The sequence below is a fragment of the Ambystoma mexicanum genome, chromosome 2q, assembly GCF_040938575.1.
Source record: "Ambystoma mexicanum isolate Mex_15411 chromosome 2q, UKY_AmexF1_1, whole genome shotgun sequence".
In the NCBI taxonomy this organism is placed as follows: domain Eukaryota; kingdom Metazoa; phylum Chordata; class Amphibia; order Caudata; family Ambystomatidae; genus Ambystoma; species Ambystoma mexicanum.
The window spans coordinates 453582052-453606649 of NC_090924.1; the positions used below are offsets into that span (position 1 = coordinate 453582052).

The window sequence follows — 24598 nt, forward strand, 5'->3', positions numbered from 1 at the left end:
ATATTTATTTTTGTAGGCCTTAGACAGCTCTTATCAATGGAAAAACAATGGGTAAGGAACGCACTAAAACCTTCACTATTAAAATATATACATTCATCTTGGTGTGCTCCTAAGAGCACTGACACGTCACTCTTCAATATACTGGAAGTGCAGCAAATACAAAATGCAAATAAATGGAACCAAGTATGGGAACTAATGGGTTTAGAATAACAAAGTTGAGAACGCCATACAGGACCATATAAATAAGGTACTAACCTTAAAAAGCCCTACCTTAGCTACAAAGCAGAGGCAGAGTGCCCTTGCAGTCGAACAATTCCCAATGAAAGTATTTTCAGAAGACTGAGTCTCTTAAGGAAGATTGAACAAGTGTTGGCTTGAGCCAACAAACTGTTGTAAATGTTCCAGAGTTAAGGAAAAACAAGAGGAAAGTCTTCAAAAGACCCTCCTCCAATCCAACCATCTTAGAAGAGACCCAGGGGAGGATAACCGGCTAGAACACCACCCTTCAAGAGATGGGGCAAGCACATTATACCCATGAAACCCTAAGGAGACTGGGAGGCCCAAAGCATGTATGTATACTTACCCCTTGTACTCCGATTCACACGGGTACAACCATAGGAGTTTAAAAAAATCACTGGGCCTTCTGGATGCGTGCCTTGGTTCTGTTGAAGTCCAGTGGCCTTGGGTGTCCGGGTCGCTTCAGGTGTCAGTTTTGGGGTTTGGCTAGATCCTGGTTCCAGGCTCCCATGGATCGGTTCAGGATTCTGGACAGCTGGACTCCCAGGAGACAGACTATGGACCACCACTCTGCTGACCACCTCGGAGGACTCCCAGGACACAATGCAGGCAGTGAACAGCAATTCCACATTCGAATAAAGTGGCAGAAGCTGACCCACTTGGCAGAAACAAAGAAACTGCTCCTGCAAGGCCCCTCTTTGTGGTGAAGAGCTGCAACGTGACGGAAATGGATCTGCAGAGTCTCGAGGCTGAACGCTCTGAAAGTGACTGTTGCAGCGCTGTCGCCTTGGAGAATGTCTGGCTAGTCCACAAGATGGACCAGGGACTGTTCTGAGCACTTCCAGCCACTAGATCTTTGAGCTGAGGTCAGGACTGGCTTTCCCACCAGTCCAAGGGTTAAAGCACTGATGACTGCCTTCAGAAGACCTGCAGGGACGGGGCTTTTACGGGTAAGTGAAGAAAGGAATGCTGATGATCTTCCAACGTCAAGTTCCAGGTCTTCAGTGGGCTGTTCTTCTTCATAGTGCTCTTGGCTACATCGATTTGAAGAACGGCTGCAGGAGTCCTCCTTTTATCTAGGAGCCAGGCTCGAGTTGCGCCCAGCCCACCATTGGCGAGTATCTGCATCAAACTGGCTTCTGCTCAGCAACAGACATAACTGATATGGACTGGCTGCAGACAGACCAAACCCCCATATCCGGCCACACAAACTGTCACTTTCCCCGCATATGCTGGAGCTTTCCCCGGGAAAGGACTTGCCATATATGGAAAATACATCCACTTCACAGTAGGAGAAAGGTCAAACTACAAGATGGCCAAAGTCCAGGTGACAATCTCGTGGCGCTTTCATTTTAGAGTGTATGGCACTCTAAATGGTGTTAAGCGGTTAAATGCAAGAGACTATTACAAAAAGAGAACTGTACTAGTGTACTCAAGCACACAACCCCTAAGGCCTCTCCGACGTCGAAGAATCGCTCGGAACCCACACGACCGCCGAAAACTTCGGCACTTTCCGAACCTCGTGGTTCAACGCCCTCCACGCAACCACATTCGCGGCATGCGACTGGGTATCCTTCTGAAATGGGCATTGCCTCTAAAAAAAATCCACGGTCGTCGACCCGCCATCCAAGGGAGCACAAGCGCTGAAGGACCCGGTGGTGTCACCAAGCACTACTGCGCCTTCAGGCGCATCGAGACCCTCAATTCAGCCGCCGAAGCTTTGCGAGAGCCTTTTGGAAATCATTCTGGCGGCCAAGGAGTACAAGGGCACCCCTTCTCACTGGGAGGACTATTCTGAAGTCCCCCAGCCTCTCTAAGGCCTTATTAGGAAAATCCTCCCCTTCTGGGCAGCCCTTCACTGCTGCTGACAATTTAGCTTCCTCTCTATGGACTAGCGAAAGGTTTGAGCAATACATGGACAAAAGGGCCAGTTCATTGACTTTTCAGACTGGTATATTATACCAAAGAGACCTAGGGAAGTGGACTCTTGCCCCATCCCCGCCAAATTGCAGTAACTTTCCACCTCTGCCCAGGGACACCAAAAAGACCTCTTGAATGTCCCAGTTGACCCCATCCAGGAGGATTCTTATGAAGAGCTGAACCCCTTTGATCAAGACCCAGCTGATCAGGACCCAGACTGGGATCAGGTGGAAGACCAATGCCCTTGGCTTACACTGACGCATACCGCTGACCCGGACGTAATCTGTACAGATCCCCCTTCTCCTCCACAAAGAGATTAGTCACCTGTTGATGCACAGATGTTCAACTCCATTTTAAAAAGGGCAGCCAGCTATTTTAAAATTGCAACGCACACAGCCTCTCGAGACTCCGACTTTGTGAAGGATATCACCCTCTGACCCCCTCCTCTACATCAGGGGTCATGCCACACCAGACTCATTGGTCGTTACGACCACTCGTAAGAGGGCGGGGTACCACTCTCTTCAGAATCCCCTCGGAACAAAGACTGCAAGAAGCTTTACGCCGTGGGTAAGCTGGTAACCGCCTTTTGCGGCCTACTCCACAAGGATTGCAAATAACACCACCCTCCTGGCGAGTTAGTAATGTCCAGTTGGGCTTAGTGCAGGATAGCCTTCAGGATGTTCCAGAGTCCACCCGATCACACCTGCTGCCGGTCATGATTGAAGGCAGACAAGTAACCCAAAACATACTGAAAAACAGATGACTCGGCTGAAACCGCTGGATGCACCCTCGCTCAGGGTACCCTTCTTAAGGCATGCCTGTTTAAAAAATTCTGGGCTCAAACCCGAAACTCTGGCCTCTCTAACAAGCCAGTGGAGGACTTTAACCCTTTTGGGAAAGTGGTTGATGACTCCGTAGAGACGGCAAAGAAAGAACACCAGACTCTAAAGTCATTTAGCCAGATCATGGCTAAACCCTTTCACCAGTGTGGAGGCTGTAACGCACGCTGATCCTTTCGTGGCTAATCCTTCTCCTGCTCGCACCAGGGGCAATCCGGCTCAGGGAATAACTCCTGGTCCTCCGGTCAAGGCTCTCCTGGTAACTTCCAATATCAGCAAAGATATTCTCTCCTAGGCGCAAAGGTAGAGGCAGAAACTCTACTCCTAGGGGCTCCCTGGCCTCCACCTCAAAGTGACTAGCCGGTTCAGGTCCCTTCCCCCGCTTCCCCGGTCGTGGGTCGCCTGTCTTCATTCATCCACACCTGGGAGGGGATCACTTCAGATCAGTGAGTACTGAAGACCATTGCCCACGGGCATCAGGCTGGAAGAAGTTCAGGTCTGGCTGGAAAAGGGCGACATTGAAGTTGTCCCCCTTATCCAGGTAAACAAGGGTATTTATTCTGTGTACTTCCTTGTACCCACAAAGGATCTCACCATGCGCCCTGTTTTAGACCTGCGCCCTGTATGTCAAACCTCAAGTTCAGGATGACAACAATTCAGGAGGTAATCCCTCTGCTGCAGCAGGCGGGTGGGGGGGGGGATTACATGGCCCCATTGGCCATTAAAGATGCATACTTTCATATGTCCAGCGCCAGAAAGTACCTCAGGTTCATGATGGAGGACACCCATTATCAGTTCAAGGTTCTCCCCTTCGGCATTGCCTCAGCCCCAAGGGTGTTCACAAAGGTACTGGCGATAGTAGCAGCTCACTTGAGCAGGCCGTCCATCCCAGTCTATCCCTACCTCGACATCTGGCTCCTAACAGAGGATTTGTACGGAACCTGCCAAGCAAATACTCTGATGAGGGTAAATCTCCTCTTCAGCCTAGTATTCTCGATCAACAAGAAAAAATTCAGCCTAAACCCCAGCCGGGTTAAACAGTTTTTGGGGACACTAATTCAGACAAAAGACTGGCTCGTCTTCCCCTCCAACCAGAGGGTTCAAAACATGCTGTTCCAGATCCCTCACTATGTAGCCAATCACCAGGTGACCATACGCAAAGCCATGCGGCTGATGGGGATGATGGCTTCCTGCATCTACCTAGTTCCTCACGCTTGTCTGCGCACGGGCCCCATGCAAAAGTTGCTCTCGAGCCAATGGTTTCAGGCCAGCGGCCAATGGGACGATCTGGTGGTTGTCTCGGCAGCCCTCATCCAGTTTCTGCAATGGTGGTCAAGGGAAAACCTTCACCACCCCTGCCGGGGAAGCCACTCTCGCCACAGACTCATCTCTGACTGGGTGGGGAGCTCACCTCTTTCAACAGACGGCGCACAGCGTGTGATCTCCAGCAGTAGCATCCAATCACATCAACTGTTGGAACTGCTAGAAGTGTTCAAGGCCCTGAAGGCCTTCCGGTCACACCTCCAGGGGAAAACCGTTCTAGTCCTCTTGTACAGTACTACGGCCATGTACTACAAACAAGGGGGCACTCACTCTCTAGGGCTGTCTAAACTGTCCCAAAACATCTGGAAGTGGGCACTCAAACACATGTTCGTCCTTTCACAACATATTGCAGGGGAACCCAAGCTTCTGGCAGACATACTCAGCAGAGAGTCCCCCCCCCCTCCCCCGCTGTCCCCCTTTACCCATAGAGCATGAGTGGCGGCTACAGGAGGACATTTTACTCCATGTCTTCGCAGAATGGGGCTTCCCAGAGATCTACTTATTTGGAGAACGCCCAATGCCCAGATAATGCCTCCAGGTACCCACAGCACAGCTCCAAGGGGAACGGTCTTTAGATAACATGGTCCGAAAAAGGTGTCTACGCTTTTGCTCAGATTGCGCTGCTCAACAGAATAGTGCATAAGATGCACCAAGAGTCAGTCACAATAATCCTGGTGGCCCCTTTGTGGGCCCGCCAACCTTGGTTCTCCCATCTCATGGCAATGTCTGTCTCCCCTCCCAGGAAACTGCCGTGCCCGTACAACATGCTGTCTCAAGATCAGGGAGAGACGCTACAACCATGTCCCCAAACTCTCAACTTTGCAGCCTGGCCGCTGAGGTCATAGAGTTCGGGCACCTTCAGCTCCCTCTGAGATGCATGCACATACTCAGAGAGGCACGGAAACCTACCACCAGAGATTGCTACTCCAGCAATTGGAAGCGCTTTATCTGGTGTAATGTCAAGGGCATCAATCCTATTGAATGCTCACCCAGAGATATCGTCCTTTACCTAACTCATCTGTTAGATTCAGGACTGGTTTTCAATTCTCTTAAAGTCCACTTGGCCACGCTTTCGGCATACACCACGTCCCAGAGCAAGGTTTCATGGTGAAGAATTCCTGTAATTCTAGCCTTTATGGAAGGGGTAAACAGATGGAAGGGGTAAAGAGACTTCACCCCCCCACATCTCCACCCCAGCTCCCGGACGGGAGCTGACCGTTTTTCTTACCAGACTAATGGGAAGCCTCCACACACTGGATGTAAGGAGAGTGGTTATCTACTATCTGGAAAAGACAAAGCCACTAAGAAATAGAAACCAGTTCTTCATTTGTGGCAGCTGGTAGAGAAGGGGACTTTGTCTCTACATCAGCTATTTCCAAGTGGATCGTTAACTGCATCACACTGTTACACTCTTGCCAAGAGAGGTCTACCCTTCGCACCTAGAGCACACTCTACTCGGGGCACAGGGGCTGCCATAGCATTCATTGCAAATGTTCCTCTAGATTCCATTTGCAAAGCAGCAACCTAGAGTTCTGTACACACCTTTACTCCGCACTACTGCCTGGATACACACTCTGAATAGGTCTGATTCTCAGGTGGGACAAGCGGTACTAAAACATCTTTGCTACTGTTCCTTCACACATCCCACCACCATCTCTGGGTACTGCTCGCTAGTCTATGCACACCATGTGATTCTAGGCGTATCCACAAGCATCAGAAGATATGCATTATTCACCGTAATAGCATTTCTGATGATTGTATCTGCTTAGATTCATATGCACCCACCCTTCCTCCCCTTGTAGCGTAGAAGGAACATGGACTTCTTACAACTTCTCTGTTCTGTACTCGCTCACGCTGACTTTAAGGCTCCCTACAGCAGAAAAAAATGCAACCAGAGGGACCTCGATGCATGAGGGGTTTTAGGTACACTACACGTCACGTTGGGGATAGTTTAATCGTCACGCCTATGTCGACGTCCCTTTTTATCTTTGAAAGAAAGATGCAATACTCCGTGATTTCCACTAGATGTCAGACTATATGCACAGCATGTGAATCTAAGCAGATAAACCATCAGAAATGCTATTACGGGGAGTAATGGGTATCTGGTAATATTATCCCCATAAAATAATATCTATATAATATAATATAGATATATATATTGGTCCCTGGGAAATGGCATAGGCGATATTATTTAGGGGGGTAAATGGGAGCAGGGGTATCCGCCGCTCCCTTTATAAAATATGGGGGTTGGAGGGATGTCCCCCGCAGGTTCCATGGGTTAATATTGCCACAAAGAAACGGTGCCATTCTTGTATGGCGTTATTTTTGCAAAGATATTAACACATGGAACTGAGTAATGCATGTCATATTACTGTAGTTTATGTGTTTAATTAAGGCCTATAATGTATGTGTTTTTGATATATATTTGTCTAAGCGTATTCTGTGGAGTTCTACTTTGTGTGCTCATTGTGAGCTTCCGATCACCCTCACCCCTCCCGAGACTTAGTCTTGACCGCCTGACAAGCTACCATAGATTGTTCTGGCTTGTCCCAAAGGTTCCCCTGCTCCACTAATCAAGGTTGGCCTCCTAACCTTCTGCCCACCAGGTCCGAGTTTAGAAATCCATCTTAACAATATAGTTTTCCTAAACTGACCAATCCCCATCCCTGATAGGTTTTGGGGCATCTGCCTTGCTCTTGTGATGTCATTTATGGTTAAAACAATATGACACACGTTTGCAGAACCTGAGGACTGCTATGCTGTTCTAGTGTGATCCCTGTCACTTTGTTTAATAATAAATACAATAAACTTTGCACTATGGTTGCGTTTCTGTTCTTGCGGCAGGGATTTTGTTGGGGCCCAAGTACACTCTTGCTGGTAATTTGGGTAGCTGCTAAGAGTGCCCATGCCGCTCCTGTTGAATTTAGTCGTCTTTGCTCCCTGGAGGTCTCCTGAGGTCGCTTGCTGCACAGAAGGTTTCCTTTCATGTCAAGGGTGACAACCTGGCCAGCACCTGGAACCATAATACAGGTACCAAGACTGACGAACTAAATCCAGCGCCCAGAACTGACCTCTGCCCCATGGGTCTCCATCTACCAGACCAAACACAGAAGCAGATGGCTCCAACAGATTCCAGAACCTAAAGTGATCTCTGGGGAAAATCTGGGATGGGAGGTAAGTTAACATAACTGTTTTGTCACCAACCCTCCACCATGGGGTTTCTCTCTTGCCAGACTCATATCATTGGTGGTCTAGACAAGGATCCCCCCTGGGCCTTCCCTAGGATGGTGAGTTTGAGAGACCCTGTCCTGTACATTTCTAAACCTTTCGAACACTTCATTGCAGCCACTGGCATTGTTCAGTCCAATAGTAAACCTACCTATCTTGTGGAACTGGTGACTTTAGGGAACTAGGCCCCATCCTATCTTAGGGCTGAACTTACTAAGAGTTAGGGATCTAATTCTAGGTTTCTTCATAAGTGTTTTGGCAATGATTATTCAAATCTTATTATTTCCCCGTTTACTGGTTTTTAAGCAACTGTTTTCTCATGCTTCACCCGATTTACTGCACATTGTCGTCTTGCTTATGTTCGCTATTGCCTGACTGTCATTAAGGTAAAGTGTAGATGTTCTATTCAGGACCCCCAATTGTGGATGTTAATGTGTTTGATAGTAGCTGTGTGATAACTTAACTGAAGGTGTCATTGCTTAGTATGCATTTTAAAGTCCTAATAAAGCGTGGTCTATTTTTGTACTTAAATAAATTGAATTATTGGAGTGCTCTGCATGAGTCTTGTAGCCCTGGACCACTATCACACCCCTCCTGTGTCTAAGTCTTACCGCTCCACTACCTACTTTGACTGCATTTTGCTACACTTCCAGGTCTATCCTGTTCATCATAATCGTTCAGCCTCCTAAAATCCACCACCAGGGTTGACTTTGGGAATTCATCTTCACAGATGCCAGAATCTTTCAGCAGACCTGCTCACCTTCCAAAAACCCAGCCCTAAAACAAAATGGCCAAATGTTCCCCAGTGGCTACCATAAAGGTGCACTAGGGCTCAAATACAGTAAACCAGCTTGCACCCCGGGTGATCCCAAAACTAAATATTGGCTGCCACCAGCCGAGCCCTTAAAACCAAAGTAGGGTTATAATCACCATGGAGCACAAACAGGGTGCTTAAGGTGCACCCGTGACCTGGGATACTTATGGGTGATACAGGACCATATAAGGTTTGTGACGTGACAAGGGACTTGAGCAGAAAAAAAAACCAAAACATAGGGGGAAATGCAAAACAATGAGGGGTCCCATAACATTACTGCAGACCCTCCCCCCGCCCCCCCCAAACAATTGAATTCTTCCCAAACAGTCAATGGCGCAATATCTAATATGAAGCTGCTACAACACCCCTTCATCTCAACTGTATCAGAGGTGTCCCCTTTATCAGAGGTATTTGCCTCTCTGGAGCTTGGAGTCTTGTTTTGATAACCTCTCCCATCCAGGAGGCAACAGAGGCATGTTGCTGTGCTGGGATCTCCCTCTGTAGGCTATCCATTGAGACTGACTTCTCTTGAGCTTCTCTTCATCCTTAGGACCTCCACTTGAAGTATTCGTTCTGCTCCCCTGGCAGCTGGTGTCTTTGTTTGACATATTATCCACCCAGGAAAGGAACTAGGCTTTGGCTGCTCCATCAAGTGCTCACATCTGCAATTTGAGTCTGTGCTTCTCCAAGGTGCTTGCAGGGACTGGATCTCTTCTTTAGGATCCCTTGACTCACCTAGAGGTTGTTTGTTCTGTTCTTTTGAGACTGGGATCATCCTTTGCAGACCTACCCATCACGACAGGACCCACGACCTCGCCACTTGGTGGCATCCAAGTTCCACTCTGCAATGTCCATGCCAGCTTGCTGATGAGTTTGCTTCAGTGTCAGGTTCTCGTATTAGGGATGTCCTTGCGACCCTCGGGGTTGTCTATCTACTGGGGGATCATCAGCAGACATTTGACCTACCTCCATTTATCTCCCTTGGCCAATTAATTTCTATGGCTGAGAATTTTCAGTTTCTTTGCTAATTCCCTTTAAACTTCGAGACCCTTTGCCATTTGTAGCGCTCCCTAGCTTGGGGAAGTACTATTTTAACCCTTTTGGAGTTGACCTCACTCACTTGTGCATGCCTTCCAGCTTGTGCTCCATCAAGTGGGCTCCCTTAGAGCTCCTGTGATTTTTATTTTTTTTATTTTTATTTTTTTTTTTTTATTTTTTTTTCCCAGCGAACCCCTGACTGCTAAAATCTTTAAGAAAAGCTGCATCAGAATTGGGACTGTCCCATTGACTTTGCCTGTACTGGTTTCCTAAAGGCTCCTCTTCTGAACCCTATTGGGTTTGGCAGCGCTTGTTCTGAGGTAAGATTTTCAAAGTAATGATAGATCTTCCTGACCTGTGTCGACCCCAGAACGTTTTGCTGGACTGGTAGATTTTTTTTTCCTTCTACCTCTGTGAGTGAGAACCTTTTCCCACACTCACAGAATCGTTGACTCCTTATGGGTGTCATTTTTAAGACACTCCATAGTGTCTTTTTAAAGGTTTTGGCAATACGTGCCTATTGTTGCTGGGTTGCCCTAGGGCTCCCCTTTTAACTTTCTCTGGCTAACCTTGAGAACTACGGTTTCAAAGGGTAGAAAGGATCTTTGGATCCCTTTTGCATTTTATTAAGTGAGACCAGCACCCCACCTTATGTGGAGTGCTGGGGAGATACGGAGTATCCCCTTTCTCATTCTAAATGCAACATTTATGTTATAAGGACAAACTTACCTTTTAATGCCTGGTGGCAGTGAAACCTTTTATAATTCTGTGCACCTTTACTGCAGGCTGATTGCACAGCCCCGTTAAAGGCCCCCATGGGTGCTCATGTTTACCAAAATGGCCCCTGTCTTGCCATTTTAGTGTTCCTTGGGCTTTGTTGTTCCAGGGTGGGAAATTCCTTTGTGTGATTATTATCTTCGGCGGGAGTTCTGTGGACTCCCCGCCCAGGCTCCGGAGTGTCTGTGAAGGCCGGAAGCAAGGGAGGAGTCCAAAACTCTGCAGCCCTTTGTCTTTCAACTTATTCAAACTGGAAGGATGGCTGTCCTGAAAGGATTGCCAAACCCAAAGTTTGAATGTTGCAACGCTGTTCAATTGGCTGGGTTACTGCATAAGTCAAATCCTGGAAGCTGAAGAGGTAGTCAACCACTGGAACCAAAACCGAAGAGGAAGATGATGAATTTGTGGTTGAAACGATATCCAGCGACCGAAGAGCCTGCTGTGTAACCGGAGACTGATTTAGCCCTTCCTTCCAATCGACCTGGCGACTCTGAAAAATCCATGAGCCCGAGCCTGGGGAGTCCCATTAGCCTCAAGCAGACCCATTTGAGCCATCCCATGCCATGCTGCAACCTTGCGGGGCTGCAGTACCCCAGTACCCTGGGACCTCGAGCCATTGTGCAGTGCAGTTTTCGGAATCTCGCTGAAACTTCTTGGGCATCCTGCTGGATGTCCATGGGCACGATTCCAGTCTGAAACATCCCCCTCACCAGAGTGCTGGACCTTTCAAACGATGAGAATCAGACCAGCTATATTCTGTTGTCTGCTGTGCTCCTAAAAAGGCGCCAAATCCACAGCCGCATCCAGTTGCGAGGAAGACCTTGCCTCGAACCTTACTCGTAATCATTGCTGCAAAATACCTTCCAGTGTTCTGTCTTCTTGATGAAGGAATACAACGACCAGGTTTTTGGCTGCAGATCCTGAAGTCGTCCTGCTGCAAAATCTTCTTCTGTGCTGAGGTACTGTACGGGCTTGGGTGTTTAAGTCTCTTGTGATTCCTGTGTAGTTTTGGGGAGTTGTCTGTGATTGGGTTCTCGTCCAGTGCACCCAAGCCCCTTATGGAATCCTCCTAGGATGTCTTCTGTGAAGCCCTGGGACCCTCAACTAATTCTAAAGTAAAGTACTTACTTGTTCTAACAGTCTTCCTTTGGAACTCTGACTTTTGCTACTTAAGAACCTATCCTGACCTGCATGTGACCCCTCTTCTCCCACTGAGAACACTGATGCTCCAAGAATAAGGGAACGACTTCTATGGATTGGGCCTTTTGTCTAGAAAAGAGAATGGTTTAAAGTTACCTACTTGCAAAAGAAGTTGGTTGGTAACTGTATCTCTGAGGGTGAACAGTTAGAAAAGGTATTACTTGCCTTAGACATGTTCTGCCATTCTGAAAAGTATATGTAACATCTTTCTTTCCTTAAAAACTGTTTCGCCATTCTAACAGAAAGTAGATGTAAGGTTATATTACTCACCTATGATTTGGTTGTGCCTCTTCCCAAAAGTAATGCTGTTGGTTTCACTATTCCTGTTAGCATAAATGTATAAATAAATGTATGAGTGTCCCCCAACTGGGTCTTGCTTCCCAGGACCTGCTGCTAGCCTGTCCATGATGGGTCTGCATTAGGTTTTGCCTACCTAGAATAATTTTGAGTCATTCATAAAGTGTAACACTGGGTTTTTCTTTCCCATGTCTGTTTTAGACCGACAAAAAAGGTCTTAGTTTTGCACCTGCCTTTAAGTTGCTGATAGCTCCTGTAAAAAGTGTGTATAGGTTTTACTTGCGTTGAGTAGAACTGTTATCCTAAAATAGGTTAGTTATTGCTTCCCTTAGTCTGTAAACTGAAAAGCACCTGTAATTGATTATTACACCCAAGGTCCAATTCAACTAGAATAACTGTTATCCTGAATCAGTTTTATAGGTTTATTCTGTGCCTAGAATCTGTGTTTCACTAGATCAGAAAAGTATTTTTATCCAGTTGATATTACGATCAACTGGACAATATTGTCCTAACACTTCTTACCTTTACAGGTTTTAATTGTTAACACTATTATTGCTATGATTAAAGATTGCCGAAATCCCTCTGGGAGAAACTAACACTTGAACCAGTTGAAAGTGTGTTCTGCTACCTCTAACTCTTTTCCCTCCTCAACCCAATTTTGTAATGGTGAACAAAGGTAAGTGCTAATACTGACCTTGATGTCACTTTGTGTGTGGGAACATGTTTAGCATAGAAAATAATTACTCACCTGCATTATTGGTTCTTGTTTAAATGACTTCTATCTTTCATTAAATGTTACTATTAGTTGCTGCTTTTTAAAGAATGCAGAAGTTGCCTTGTGTGTGTGTATGTATATATATAAATAAATAATGTAATATAACTCTAACAGGGTAATTCATGGGAATTCGCACAAAAGTGGCGCAGGCCTTGGGCGCACAGTGTTCCCGTGCGATAGACTGCGCCAGCCGCGTGCAATAAAATCCATTTCAGCGTATTCATGGATTTTAGCCTCCAAAACCAGCCCTGGCGCAGAGTGGCGCAGCGACCCTGCAGCAGCGCCAGTTACGCCCCCAAGAACGCTCTTGCGCAAGGAAAAGGCATCAAAATCCCCAATCCAGCGCAAAGGTCTGCGACAACCCAAAACCAGTTTACCGGACTGCCAAACAGCAAACGCCAAGCGGGGAACGTGTATTACGGGATTCGCAGTAACTTCCACACGCGAAAGGGCCTGTGCGAGCGGGTACGTGTATAACTGGGGTTCGCGTGAAGTTACACACGCGATTGGCCTGGGTACGTGTATTTCAGGGGTGCGTGGGAAGTGTTACACGTGATTGGGCTGGGTACGTGTATTTCAGGGGTGCGCGGGAAGTTTTACACGCGATTGGGCTGGGTACGTGTATTTCAGGGGTGCACAGGAAGTTTTACACGCGATCGGGCCTGGGGGAGCGGTGTACGTGTATTCCAGGGGTGCGCGGGAAGTTCTACACACGATTGGCCTGGGGGAGCGGTTTACGTGTATTCCAGGGGTGCGTGGGAAGTTCTACACGCGATTGGCCTGGGTACGTGTATTTCAGGGGTGCGCGGGTGTGTTCACACGCGACTGGCCTGGGTACGTGTATTTCAGGGGTGCGCGGGTGTTTTCACACGCGACTGGCCTGGGTACGTGTATTTCAGGGGTGCGTGTGTGTTTTCACACGCGACTGGCCTTGGTACGTGTATTTCAGAGGTGCGCGGGTGTTTTCACACGTGATTTGCCTGGGTACGTGTATTTCAGGGGTGCGCAGGTGTTTTTGCACGCGACTGGCCTGGGTACGTGTATTTCAGGGGTGCGCAGGTGTTTTCACACGCGATTTGCCTGGGTACGTGTATTTCAGGGGTGCGCGTGTGTTTTCACACGCGATTTGCCTGGGTACGTGTATTTCAGGGGTGCGCGGGTGTTTTCACACGCGATTGGCCTGGGTACGTGTATTTCAGGGGTGCGCAGGTGTTTTCACACGCGATTGGCCTGGGTATGTGTATTTCAGGGGTGCGCGTGAAGTTTCACACGCGATTTCAGCAGGGTACGTGTATTACCGGGGTGCGCGGGAAGTTTCACACGCGATTCCAGCAGGGTACGTGTATTTCAGGGGTGCCGGGGAGTCCTACATGTGATTTGGCAGTGTGGGTCCTCCCAGGTGTTCCCTGTACACCCTCCACGGCCCCTGCAGGCAGCCCACACCACAGGGGACTACCCTGCATCCCTGGTCATGTCCCGCAGGCAGCCCACCCAACATGGGCATGCCCCCCAGCAAAGGCACATGTCTCCTTGCACTACTGATCACCCACTCATGTCCCCCTGCACCCTCACCCCCCAGCATTGCGGGGCACCTGCCAGCAGGCCCCCACTCATGTCCCCCTGCACCCTCACCCCCCAGCATTGCGGGGCACCTGCCAGCAGGCCCTGACACATGTCCCCCAGCCAACACGTCATCACAATCTAGATCCCTGGCCCTTATGGGCAGCCTCCACATGCCAAACACCCACCCAAGTATTGCATCCACCCACTTAGAAATGCCAATTACATGATACAACCCCAATGGCAAGTATGTAAATGAACACATGTCCCTCACATACACACAATGTGTGTAAGTGAATGTCAAAACCCATATCATGATATGCATGAAACCAATGAGATGATACTACACATTGAAGTTTGATGGAAAAAATGTATTAAAAGCAACATAAATGGAATTAAAAATAAACAAACGACAATGGGAATCAAAAACCAAAAGCAGCATGTCCGTAAAATAATGAAAAACCACAAATCATAATCCAAAGGAAAGGTGTCCAAAGTCACAGTTCAAAAAAAAGTAAATCCAAGGGAAAAACAAAACCGAAAACCATTGCTCCATGGGTAAATCCAAAAAAAAAACTAAAATCCATCAGTCCACTATATACAGATAAGCAATCCAGGGTCCATGATCCCAACTGAAGAAATGAAACCTATCTAAAAATACTACCTAATAAAAAAACTATATACAAAAATGTGGTCCATTGTCCAAAAGGTCCAAAATAAATAAAAAAGCAAAGGAAACCTAACACTAACTACATAACTATTTACAAGGGCAGCGGGCTAGTACGATGGCTCACTGGTTGTTGTCATGGGCCAGGGCATCATCGAACTCCTGTTCAATGGCTTGGAGGCGGGCATGTTCCTTGGCCCTGAGGTCTCGCAGGGATAATGCAGTGTCCAGCTCTAACTCCCTGCGAAGACCCTCGAGGCACTCAGCCCGCCTCAGCGCCCTCCGCATGGAGTTCTCCGCCCTGACCATTGTGAGCCGTTCCTCCTCTGCCCGCTGCCGCTCCGCACCTATCTGCTGGCCCAACCGCTCCCACACACAAGCCACTCCCATTCCAGGGTTCTCCTGCCCTCCGGCCGATGCCTGCACCCCTGATGTTAATGGCCCCGAGTCATGATGCCTCCCACGTCGAGCCTGCCGCTGCCTCCGACGCAACTGCCTGTGCCAGTACGACGGAATCCACCGACGCTGTCGTGCACGTGCCCTGCCCGATGATGCCGTCACATCCTCCATCTGCTGGGGTCCAGTTGCTGGTGTGTCCACCCCTGCTGGACCTCCGACTCCCGACTGTGGCAGGGATGGGATCCCCACTGAGGTGGCTGCATTGGTCGGGGCAGGTCCACAGGGGGCCCTGGTTGCATCTGGGCCGGAAGACGGCATGGAGAACGACTGGCGCATAGCCTCCACAGAGGAGGAGAGGGTCGCCAGAGTGCCCGACACATGTACGAGACCACTGACCACGACCGCTCCCAACTGGGCCATGTTGGCACGGTGCCCTTCGTGATGACGTGCGTGCTCCCCCCGGGAAGCACGCACCTCATCACGAATGACCCCCGTGCGCAACGCGACACCAATCGGGACCGAGTCCATACGGCCAGGGGTCCCTCGTCCGCAGGTGGAGGGGAGTCAGATGACATGGACATCCCCCCTACCTGCGGACGGGCCTGGGATGGGGCATCCCTGCTGGTGCATGGTGGTGCAGTCAGTGTCAGGGACAGTGACATGCACGGGCACCTCCACGGCGACCTGTACTGCCTCCTGCCCCTGGACTGCACCACTTGCACCAGCAGGGATGCCCCCACCAGGCCCCATGTGTGGCTCAGTAGCGGCCTCCTCCTCTGTGGAACCTGGATGGCTCCACACCGTCTTCCGCCGTTGCAAGCCCCTGTGGGGGCTCACCCACCCCTTCCCCTGCAGCTGTGGGGGCATCCCCGCCGCTTTGCTCCACAGCGCCGTCTCCGCCCTCTTCTTCACTTTGCGCTGTGTAGAGGGAGACATAGAACACAAGCATCAGGGTACTGTACAATGGTCCCCTAGACAGGAAGCAATAGCAGATGAGTGGCACTGTCAAAGATCACTTCCATCATGTCCCTCCACAACACATGGGTCAGTGCAGGCAAAACACATGCAGTAACAGGCATGGCGCATGCTATGGACATAAGCAAACATGTCCAAGGGACTCTTGAAACATACAATGTTGTTTTTTAACTCACATGTGTCATGGGTCATGCCTATCACATTCACACACTTCACCGTACTTTCATCCATCTGGACTCGTACACCCCAGACACAGTGGATGCAAGGATAGCTAGGCTGCATCAGTGAATCAGAACATTGACACAGACATGTGTCATGCATCCATGGCATTGACAAGTCACAGACACGCAGGTCAGACACACAGACATGGACACCATACATGTACATGGCATCATCACCCATCCCTCACCCCCACCCATGTCCATCCAGGAACAGAGACTGGCATGCTCTCATGTGTCCATTCCCCATAGGGCTCCCCATGTAGCATTTAAACGCATACACCAACCGTGTGCTTCACACATTACTGGTCTCACATGCATGACCATGATGTCCCTGCACACACACACACACACGCGTACATGGCCTATGTCACACATATAGGCAAGTATCAGACAACCAGCACACTGCAACATGCCCTGTCTCACACAGCAATGCTTGGCCACTTACCGCTCAACTCCAGACGGGTCTGCCTCTCAAAGACCTGGACGTGGAGCGCTGGGGATATGCGTTCCAGAACCCTCATCTGATCTTCCGATAAGTGGCCCCGGCGCCCCTTAGCATCCACTGCCTTCAAGAGGCGCCGGGCCTTGTTGAGGGTCCTGGACCTGAAGTCCTCCCAGAGCTTCTTGACATGATGGGATAGTCAGACTGCCACCCCCTCCGCGTTGATGGCAGTCACGATGTCCGTCCAGATCCTGTTCCGTCCTTCCTTGTTGGCGCGTGATGATCCGAAGAGGCCATCATAATGCCCCAGGACATGCTCCACCAGGACACCAACTTCCTTCTGACTGAAACTGGTGGCCCTGTGCCCCTCTGGCTGGGGGTCGCCAGTGGTCTCGGATGGTGTTTGCCCCGACATGGCGACCCCCGAGGCAGGCGTGGGTGGGCAACTGGGCCCTGGGGCTGGGCTGTGGAGCGATGGTATCCCAGTCGGGAGTCTTCTGTTCCAGCAGGGGTGGACACAGCAACTGGACTCCTGCAGATGGCTGATGTGCAGGCACCAAATGGGAGGCTGCTCAGGGCTCTGGGGGGCAGTAATTCGGCCTTTTGGGCAGGAGCGTGGTCTTCCGTGTGCTTACGCGTGGCCAGCTTGATACGGAGTGATTTGGCACTGAAAATTCTGCACGTCAGCGTGTAATTCGAGGAAAGGCCCTTAGCGCGTAAGCACGCATTCGCGATTCCATTGGACCAAAGGCACTTAGCGCATAAGCGCCTCTGTGACGTATCGCGCACGGGCGTTGCCCTGGCAGGGCTTGAAGATCCCACGTGGATTTCCATTACTCTGTACATGCTTTTCGTGGGGTGCGGTGCGTGTGTTTTGCAGGCGTTGGGGTTCACACGCTATTACTTTGCAGCGGGTGGGTGTTGGCTACGCGTTCTTCTACACGCAAGACAGACGGTGAGTGGTACCCCGCACCACCAGGCCCGATCGCGTGTAAAACCACCCGCGAGCCCCTGAAATACACGTACCCTGCTCCCCGAGGCCCGATCGCGTGTAAAACCACCCGCGAGCCCCTGAAATACACGTACCCGCTCCTCCAGGCCAATCGCGTGTAAAACTTCTTGCGCACCCCTGAAATACAGGTACCCAGGCCAATCGCGTGTAAAACTTCCCGCGAGCCCCTGAAATACACCTACCCTGCTCCCCCAGGCCCAATTCGCGTGTAAAACTTCCCGCGCACCCACGAAATACACGCACATGCTATTATTCACACAGCGGGTGTCCGTGTTTGTCGCGTACCCCTTTGCACGTCATTTGTCCTAGAGGGCCACAGTATGGGACTTTCATCAGAGCTGTGTATGTGTTTTTTGTTAGCGCACATTTCGGCGCACATATTTTTCATGCGAAGGGACGCTACCGCCTGCTTTCGTGTGGCGGACATGTATGGCCCTGTGCGCGTCTTTGGACGTGCGCTGGTTTGCCCTATTCGATTCCATGAATACGTGTTGTAGACAAGCGTGTGGGCGTTCCCCATTCCGCTTGTCACGCCCCGTGTTCCGCCTACTTTTGTTGTGTGCGCCGTGCTATGTGCGCTATCGCTGTGGCCTTAGCGCACGCCGTTAGATGGCCAGTGTGCCGGCGTGCGCCGCACACTTTCATCGCACATCCCACATTTTTCTCGCGCACGGACTTCCATGAATAGATGTGCGATGGTTTCCCAGCTATAATCGCACGTGGACTGCGATTTTTGCTCTTTCACTGCGAATCGCATGTTTTCGCACGCTTGCGCCGAAATTTTCGGCGCACATTAATTCCATGAATCGGCCTGTAAGTGTGTAAGTGTTTACATGGTGGATTGTGTTTACTGATTTCATTGTGCAACTCTACAGCTCACATTACCCCTCCTAAAATGAGCCTGGCCGCTCAGTCACTACCAACTTGTGTAGTACAAGCCTATATTAAGATTTAGGTCTGCCTAATACCAAGAGATGAGTCTTGTGACGTCCCACACCAGTTGGACTTTACAAAATCGTACCTAATAATGGCTCTGCAGGCCTAATGTCTGTCTGGACTTTTTATGACCTGTGTGGTCATGTTTTCTGTTTTTTATTACTCTGAAAAAATAATCTTAGTTTCTACAACTCTATATTGTATGGACCTTTCCTTAGGAGCTTTTCATGGTAGCTCTGAGCAACCTCCCCGTTTGTGTCTAGAAATGATGCCTATATATGATTGGCCTGGGTACGTGTATTTCAGGGGTGCGCGGGTGTGTTCACACGCGACTGGCCTGGGTACGTGTATTTCAGGGGTGCGCGGGTGTTTTCACACGCGACTGGCCTGGGTACGTGTATTTCAGGGGTGCGTGTGTGTTTTCACACGCGACTGGCCTTGGTACGTGTATTTCAGAGGTGCGCGGGTGTTTTCACACGTGATTTGCCTGGGTACGTGTATTTCAGGGGTGCGCAGGTGTTTTTGCACGCGACTGGCCTGGGTACGTGTATTTCAGGGGTGCGCAGGTGTTTTCACACGCGATTTGCCTGGGTACGTGTATTTCAGGGGTGCGCGTGTGTTTTCACACGCGATTTGCCTGGGTACGTGTATTTCAGGGGTGCGCGGGTGTTTTCACACGCGATTGGCCTGGGTACGTGTATTTCAGGGGTGCGCAGGTGTTTTCACACGCGATTGGCCTGGGTATGTGTATTTCAGGGATGCGCGTGAAGTTTCACACGCGATTTCAGCAGGGTACGTGTATTACCGGGGTGCGCGGGAAGTTTCACACGCGATTCCAGCAGGGTACGTGTATTTCAGGGGTGCCGGGGAGTCCTACATGTGATTTGGCAGTGTGGGTCCTCCCAGGTGTTCCCTGTACACCCTCCACGGCCCCTGCAGGCAGCCCACACCACAGGGGACTACCCTGCATCCCTGGTCATGTCCCGCAGGCAGCCCACCCAACATGGGCATGCCCCCCAGCAAAGGCACATGTCTCCTTGCACTACTGATCACCCACTCATGTCCCCCTGCACCCTCACCCCCCAGCATTGCGGGGCACCTGCCAGCAGGCCCCCACTCATGTCCCCCTGCACCCTCACCCCCCAGCATTGCGGGGCACCTGCCAGCAGGCCCTGACACATGTCCCCCAGCCAACACGTCATCACAATCTAGATCCCTGGCCCTTATGGGCAGCCTCCACATGCCAAACACCCACCCAAGTATTGCATCCACCCACTTAGAAATGCCAATTACATGATACAACCCCAATGGCAAGTATGTAAATGAACACATGTCCCTCACATACACACAATGTGTGTAAGTGAATGTCAAAACCCATATCATGATATGCATGAAACCAATGAGATGATACTACACATTGAAGTTTGATGGAAAAAATGTATTAAAAGCAACATAAATGGAATTAAAAATAAACAAACGACAATGGGAATCAAAAACCAAAAGCAGCATGTCCGTAAAATAATGAAAAACCACAAATCATAATCCAAAGGAAAGGTGTCCAAAGTCACAGTTAAAAAAAAAGTAAATCCAAGGGAAAAACAAAACCGAAAACCATTGCTCCATGGGTAAATCCAAAAAAAAAACTAAAATCCATCAGTCCACTATATACAGATAAGCAATCCAGGGTCCATGATCCCAACTGAAGAAATGAAACCTATCTAAAAATACTACCTAATAAAAAAAACTATATACAAAAATGTGGTCCATTGTCCAAAAGGTCCAAAATAAATAAAAAAGCAAAGGAAACCTAACACTAACTACATAACTATTTACAAGGGCAGCGGGCTAGTACGATGGCTCACTGGTTGTTGTCATGGGCCAGGGCATCATCGAACTCCTGTTCAATGGCTTGGAGGCGGGCATGTTCCTTGGCCCCGAGGTCTCGCAGGGATAATGCAGTGTCCAGCTCTAACTCCCTGCGAAGACCCTCGAGGCACTCAGCCCGCCTCAGCGCCCTCCGCATGGAGTTCTCCGCCCTGACCATTGTGAGCCGTTCCTCCTCTGCCCGCTGCCGCTCCGCACCTATCTGCTGGCCCAACCGCTCCCACACACAAGCCACTCCCATTCCAGGGTTCTCCTGCCCTCCGGCCGATGCCTGCACCCCTGATGTTAATGGCCCCGAGCCATGATGCCTCCCACGTCGAGCCTGCCGCTGCCTCCGACGCAACTGCCTGTGCCAGTACGACGGAATCCACCGACGCTGTCGTGCACGTGCCCTGCCCGATGATGCCGTCACATCCTCCATCTGCTGGGGTCCAGTTGCTGGTGTGTCCACCCCTGCTGGACCTCCGACTCCCGACTGTGGCAGGGATGGGATCCCCACTGAGGTGGCTGCATTGGTCGGGGCAGGTCCACAGGGGGCCCTGGTTGCATCTGGGCCGGAAGACGGCATGGAGAACGACTGGCGCATAGCCTCCACAGAGGAGGAGAGGGTCGCCAGAGTGCCCGACACATGTACGAGACCACTGACCACGACCGCTCCCAACTGGGCCATGTTGGCACGGTGCCCTTCGTGATGACGTGCGTGCTCCCCCCGGGAAGCACGCACCTCATCACGAATGACCCCCGTGCGCAACGCGACACCAATCGGGACCGAGTCCATACGGCCAGGGGTCCCTCGTCCGCAGGTGGAGGGGAGTCAGATGACATGGACATCCCCCCTACCTGCGGACGGGCCTGGGATGGGGCATCCCTGCTGGTGCATGGTGGTGCAGTCAGTGTCAGGGACAGTGACATGCACGGGCACCTCCACGGCGACCTGTACTGCCTCCTGCCCCTGGACTGCACCATAGGAGCTATATTGTATGGACCTTTCCTTAGGAGCTTTTCATGGTAGCTCTGAGCAACCTCCCCGTTTGTGTCTAGAAATGATGCCTATATATGATAGTTTTTGGGTAGTATAATCTGGCTCTGGATCTCAAGTGGTGGGATCCTCTCCTCACCAGCCCGGAGGGTTATTTCTGAACTCTGGTAGCATGTCGTTACATTTTTCCTATAACTGGAAGCCGTCTTCTTACTTTGTCATTCATTTTTATGGACAAACTCCTCTAAACTCTTTAGTGCTTGGACACCATGAAAAAGGCAGCAGTACAAATTCCATTAACATAAGGATCTAAAGTGTATCTCCCGGAAAGTTTGACTTGTGTAACTAGTGGTTTTGATTTCTTTTGAGGACCATTTATGGTCCTTTAAAGTACTTACCTGATGCAGAACTTAACATATGCAGTATAGACTCAGTCATGTTCTGTGTTCAACTAGGGAGTGGGGTAGGGTGTGTGCGAGAGAGAAGGGCAAGGTGTATTTGCCGGGAACGGGGTGTGTGTGCTGGGGAATGGGGGTTGGTGGGGGTGTTTGTGCGGGGTGCTGTGTGGGTGAAGTTGGGCATGGTTGTGGGGGAGTGGGTGTCAAGGGGGAGAGATGGGGAGGCTTTTAAGGGGCGAGGAGGAGGGAAATGGAGGTCAGGGGGGGAATAATTCCTCAAAAGATTTGCATGTGGAATCCACTCACGATTGTGTGGCTGTTGCAATTAGGTCATGTGCACAGAGGCCAGAGAGAGTGGGTAACACCTGGGAGGTTTGGGCGGAGGCAGTCATTTGGGGGTGAAGAATCTAGTTTGCCCCATACATCTATAACACCATGCTCCTCTCTTGACTGTATAGCCTTGACTGCTTTGTTATGTCTACCCTGGGACCATCAGGCATATAGAGAGAAGCTCTGCTGCCTAGTTGTGCATATAGAGTCTACGAAAAATCTTAAATCCACCAGCCCATTGAATTTGCATATGCCCAGAAATTGAAATGGTGTGGATGCTCCTCACTTGGATTGGAGGGCTCTGTTCCTGCATTTCTTCCCTGCTCCATTTTTTCTGGATGTTTGCCAAAGGAAGAGGCCCACCAACGTGATGGATAGTTCTGTTGGCTCCTTTTTGGCCAAATTGCTTGTGGTGCTCTGATCTTGCTGTCGCATGATCCCTGCACTGGTGATCTCCCGTTTCTGCTGCAGAGCTTCGTTCTCCACCCAAACCCATTCCCAAAGCTTGGCTGCCTTCTACAAAACCAACTAGTTTGTGGCAGTTTAGAGCTTTCCAAGAAATGTCCGAACATCCTTCAAGCTGCCATGTGACTGTTGGAGTGCAAGTGACACACTCTTTGGCTAGAGCATCAACTCGTATACCATACTCCCATGACAATGTTTCAATCTTTGCATCTCACTTAGCCATGTCTGGCATCCAAGTGGACTCTTGCAGCTCTTACTTAGTATTCAACAGCCCACATAGTCCATCTCATTAACGTTTTGCACGGCGAACTCTACCACCTTATGGGTCTTCTTTGTTTGTTTCCTCTGGTTAGCTGTCCCCTTTCAGAATGGCGCCTGAATGTTGTTTCTCTTCTGGTTCATAAGCCATTGAGTCGATGGCCATGAGCGAGTTCAGCTTGGTGATCTTTGAAAACTGCCTTGCATTTATAAAGTGAGGAGTAGTGAACTTCAGCTTTGCTCTCCTGTTAACAGGACCATGTTATCAGGAGGCTTTCTTCCAGAGGTTCATATTTTCATAACCGTAAGTGGATCTTATATTGGTATCCCCTTGCCTCATCCACCTTGGAGGCCAAAAGACCTTTCATAACCAGAATATTTTTAAATTGCTCAAACATCGGAGACTCTGAAGAATGTCATGTATAGTGGTTCCTCTCCTGCCAACCAAGCATCTGACACTTCCATTGCTTGCATCTCGGTTCTCTGTACATCTAAACACTATTCAGTCTGGCATAATCTGCTCATGCTGGTGTCCACAATTTGTATACTGTTAGGGCGAAGGCAGTCCCTGCTGCCTTCCAGACACAGGTAGCTTGGAACGACCTTTAAAAGCCGACAACTCGCGTTCGCTAAGTACCCAACTACTTATTTGGGCGCAGGATATATGCTGCAATTGGCAATGCCCTTCTAAAGAATGCATGCAGTTAATCATTTGGCATATCCCTATGTGTATTCTTTAAAATCCTTCTCCAAGCAATTCCTCCCATCCTCAAACTATGCTTTTGTAGGGATGGTGAGAAAGGATTCCATATGAGGAGTTGGACAGTGCATAGTGAGGGGGAGCCTGTGGATGTGCATGCATGCATAGTTGCCCAGTACACATGCCAGGAGTTTGAGTCTACCAGTAAGCATTGCTAATGCAACTTGTATGGCTCCAGAGGAGAGAGTGGTCGAAGTTAAGGTATTTGTCTGGGAGTTTGTCATTGTGGGAGAAGTAGATGGAGAAGTAGTGGTGTTGTGTGCTCAGACAGGCTGTGAGCGTGGACCAGAGGGTATGTAATGTGCTCATTTCTTTTTGTTTTCTTTGCATAGAATCTCTGGGTCCTTGTAACAAACCTCCTCTTTGGAGCCCTGGCTGTTTTCCACCTCACGTACCTTGGATCTCTCTTCGACATTGAAACTGATGATTCCACAGAGGAGCAGGTAAGCGATTTTACAGAGGTGCGGAAACTCCACTTGGCTCTGTCTTCATTTTTCATCAAACAGTTTGCTCCCATGAAAACACTTGCTTGTAATGCAGAGAAAGACAATGTCAAGGAGGAGGGAACAGTTGGTTTTCTTCAACATTTGGTATTCCACTGCCTTTTGTTGTGTAGCTTAAAAGTGCTGGTCTTAACTTGGACCAAACTATCGAACACTCTGTGTCCAATTTCTGTCTTATTGTTAAGAAATCTAGATGACGGGGAGGGGCTTTTAGCTGAGCTATTTTTGTATTGATTTGTCAACTTTCACCAAGGAATTAATCAGGCTAATATAGATGGCTACTGCTAAGATGGATTTTCAGAATCTGCCTTGTGGACAGATGAGGCCACCTTATTTTGGTGAACCAGGAAAGACATGAATG

General features: G+C 49.6%; 1 protein-coding gene across 3 annotated transcripts in view; it reads left to right on the top strand.

Moving 5' to 3' along the window:
* The window catches only part of PORCN (porcupine O-acyltransferase), a 425271-nt gene that overhangs the window by 362781 nt on the left and 37892 nt on the right, over window positions 1-24598 (top strand). For all 3 annotated transcript variants that reach the window (XM_069647550.1, XM_069647549.1, XM_069647551.1), the window contains one exon: window positions 24067-24177. In XM_069647550.1, the coding sequence (XP_069503651.1) occupies window positions 24067-24177 (111 nt within the window). The remainder of the gene's footprint in view (window positions 1-24066; window positions 24178-24598) is intronic.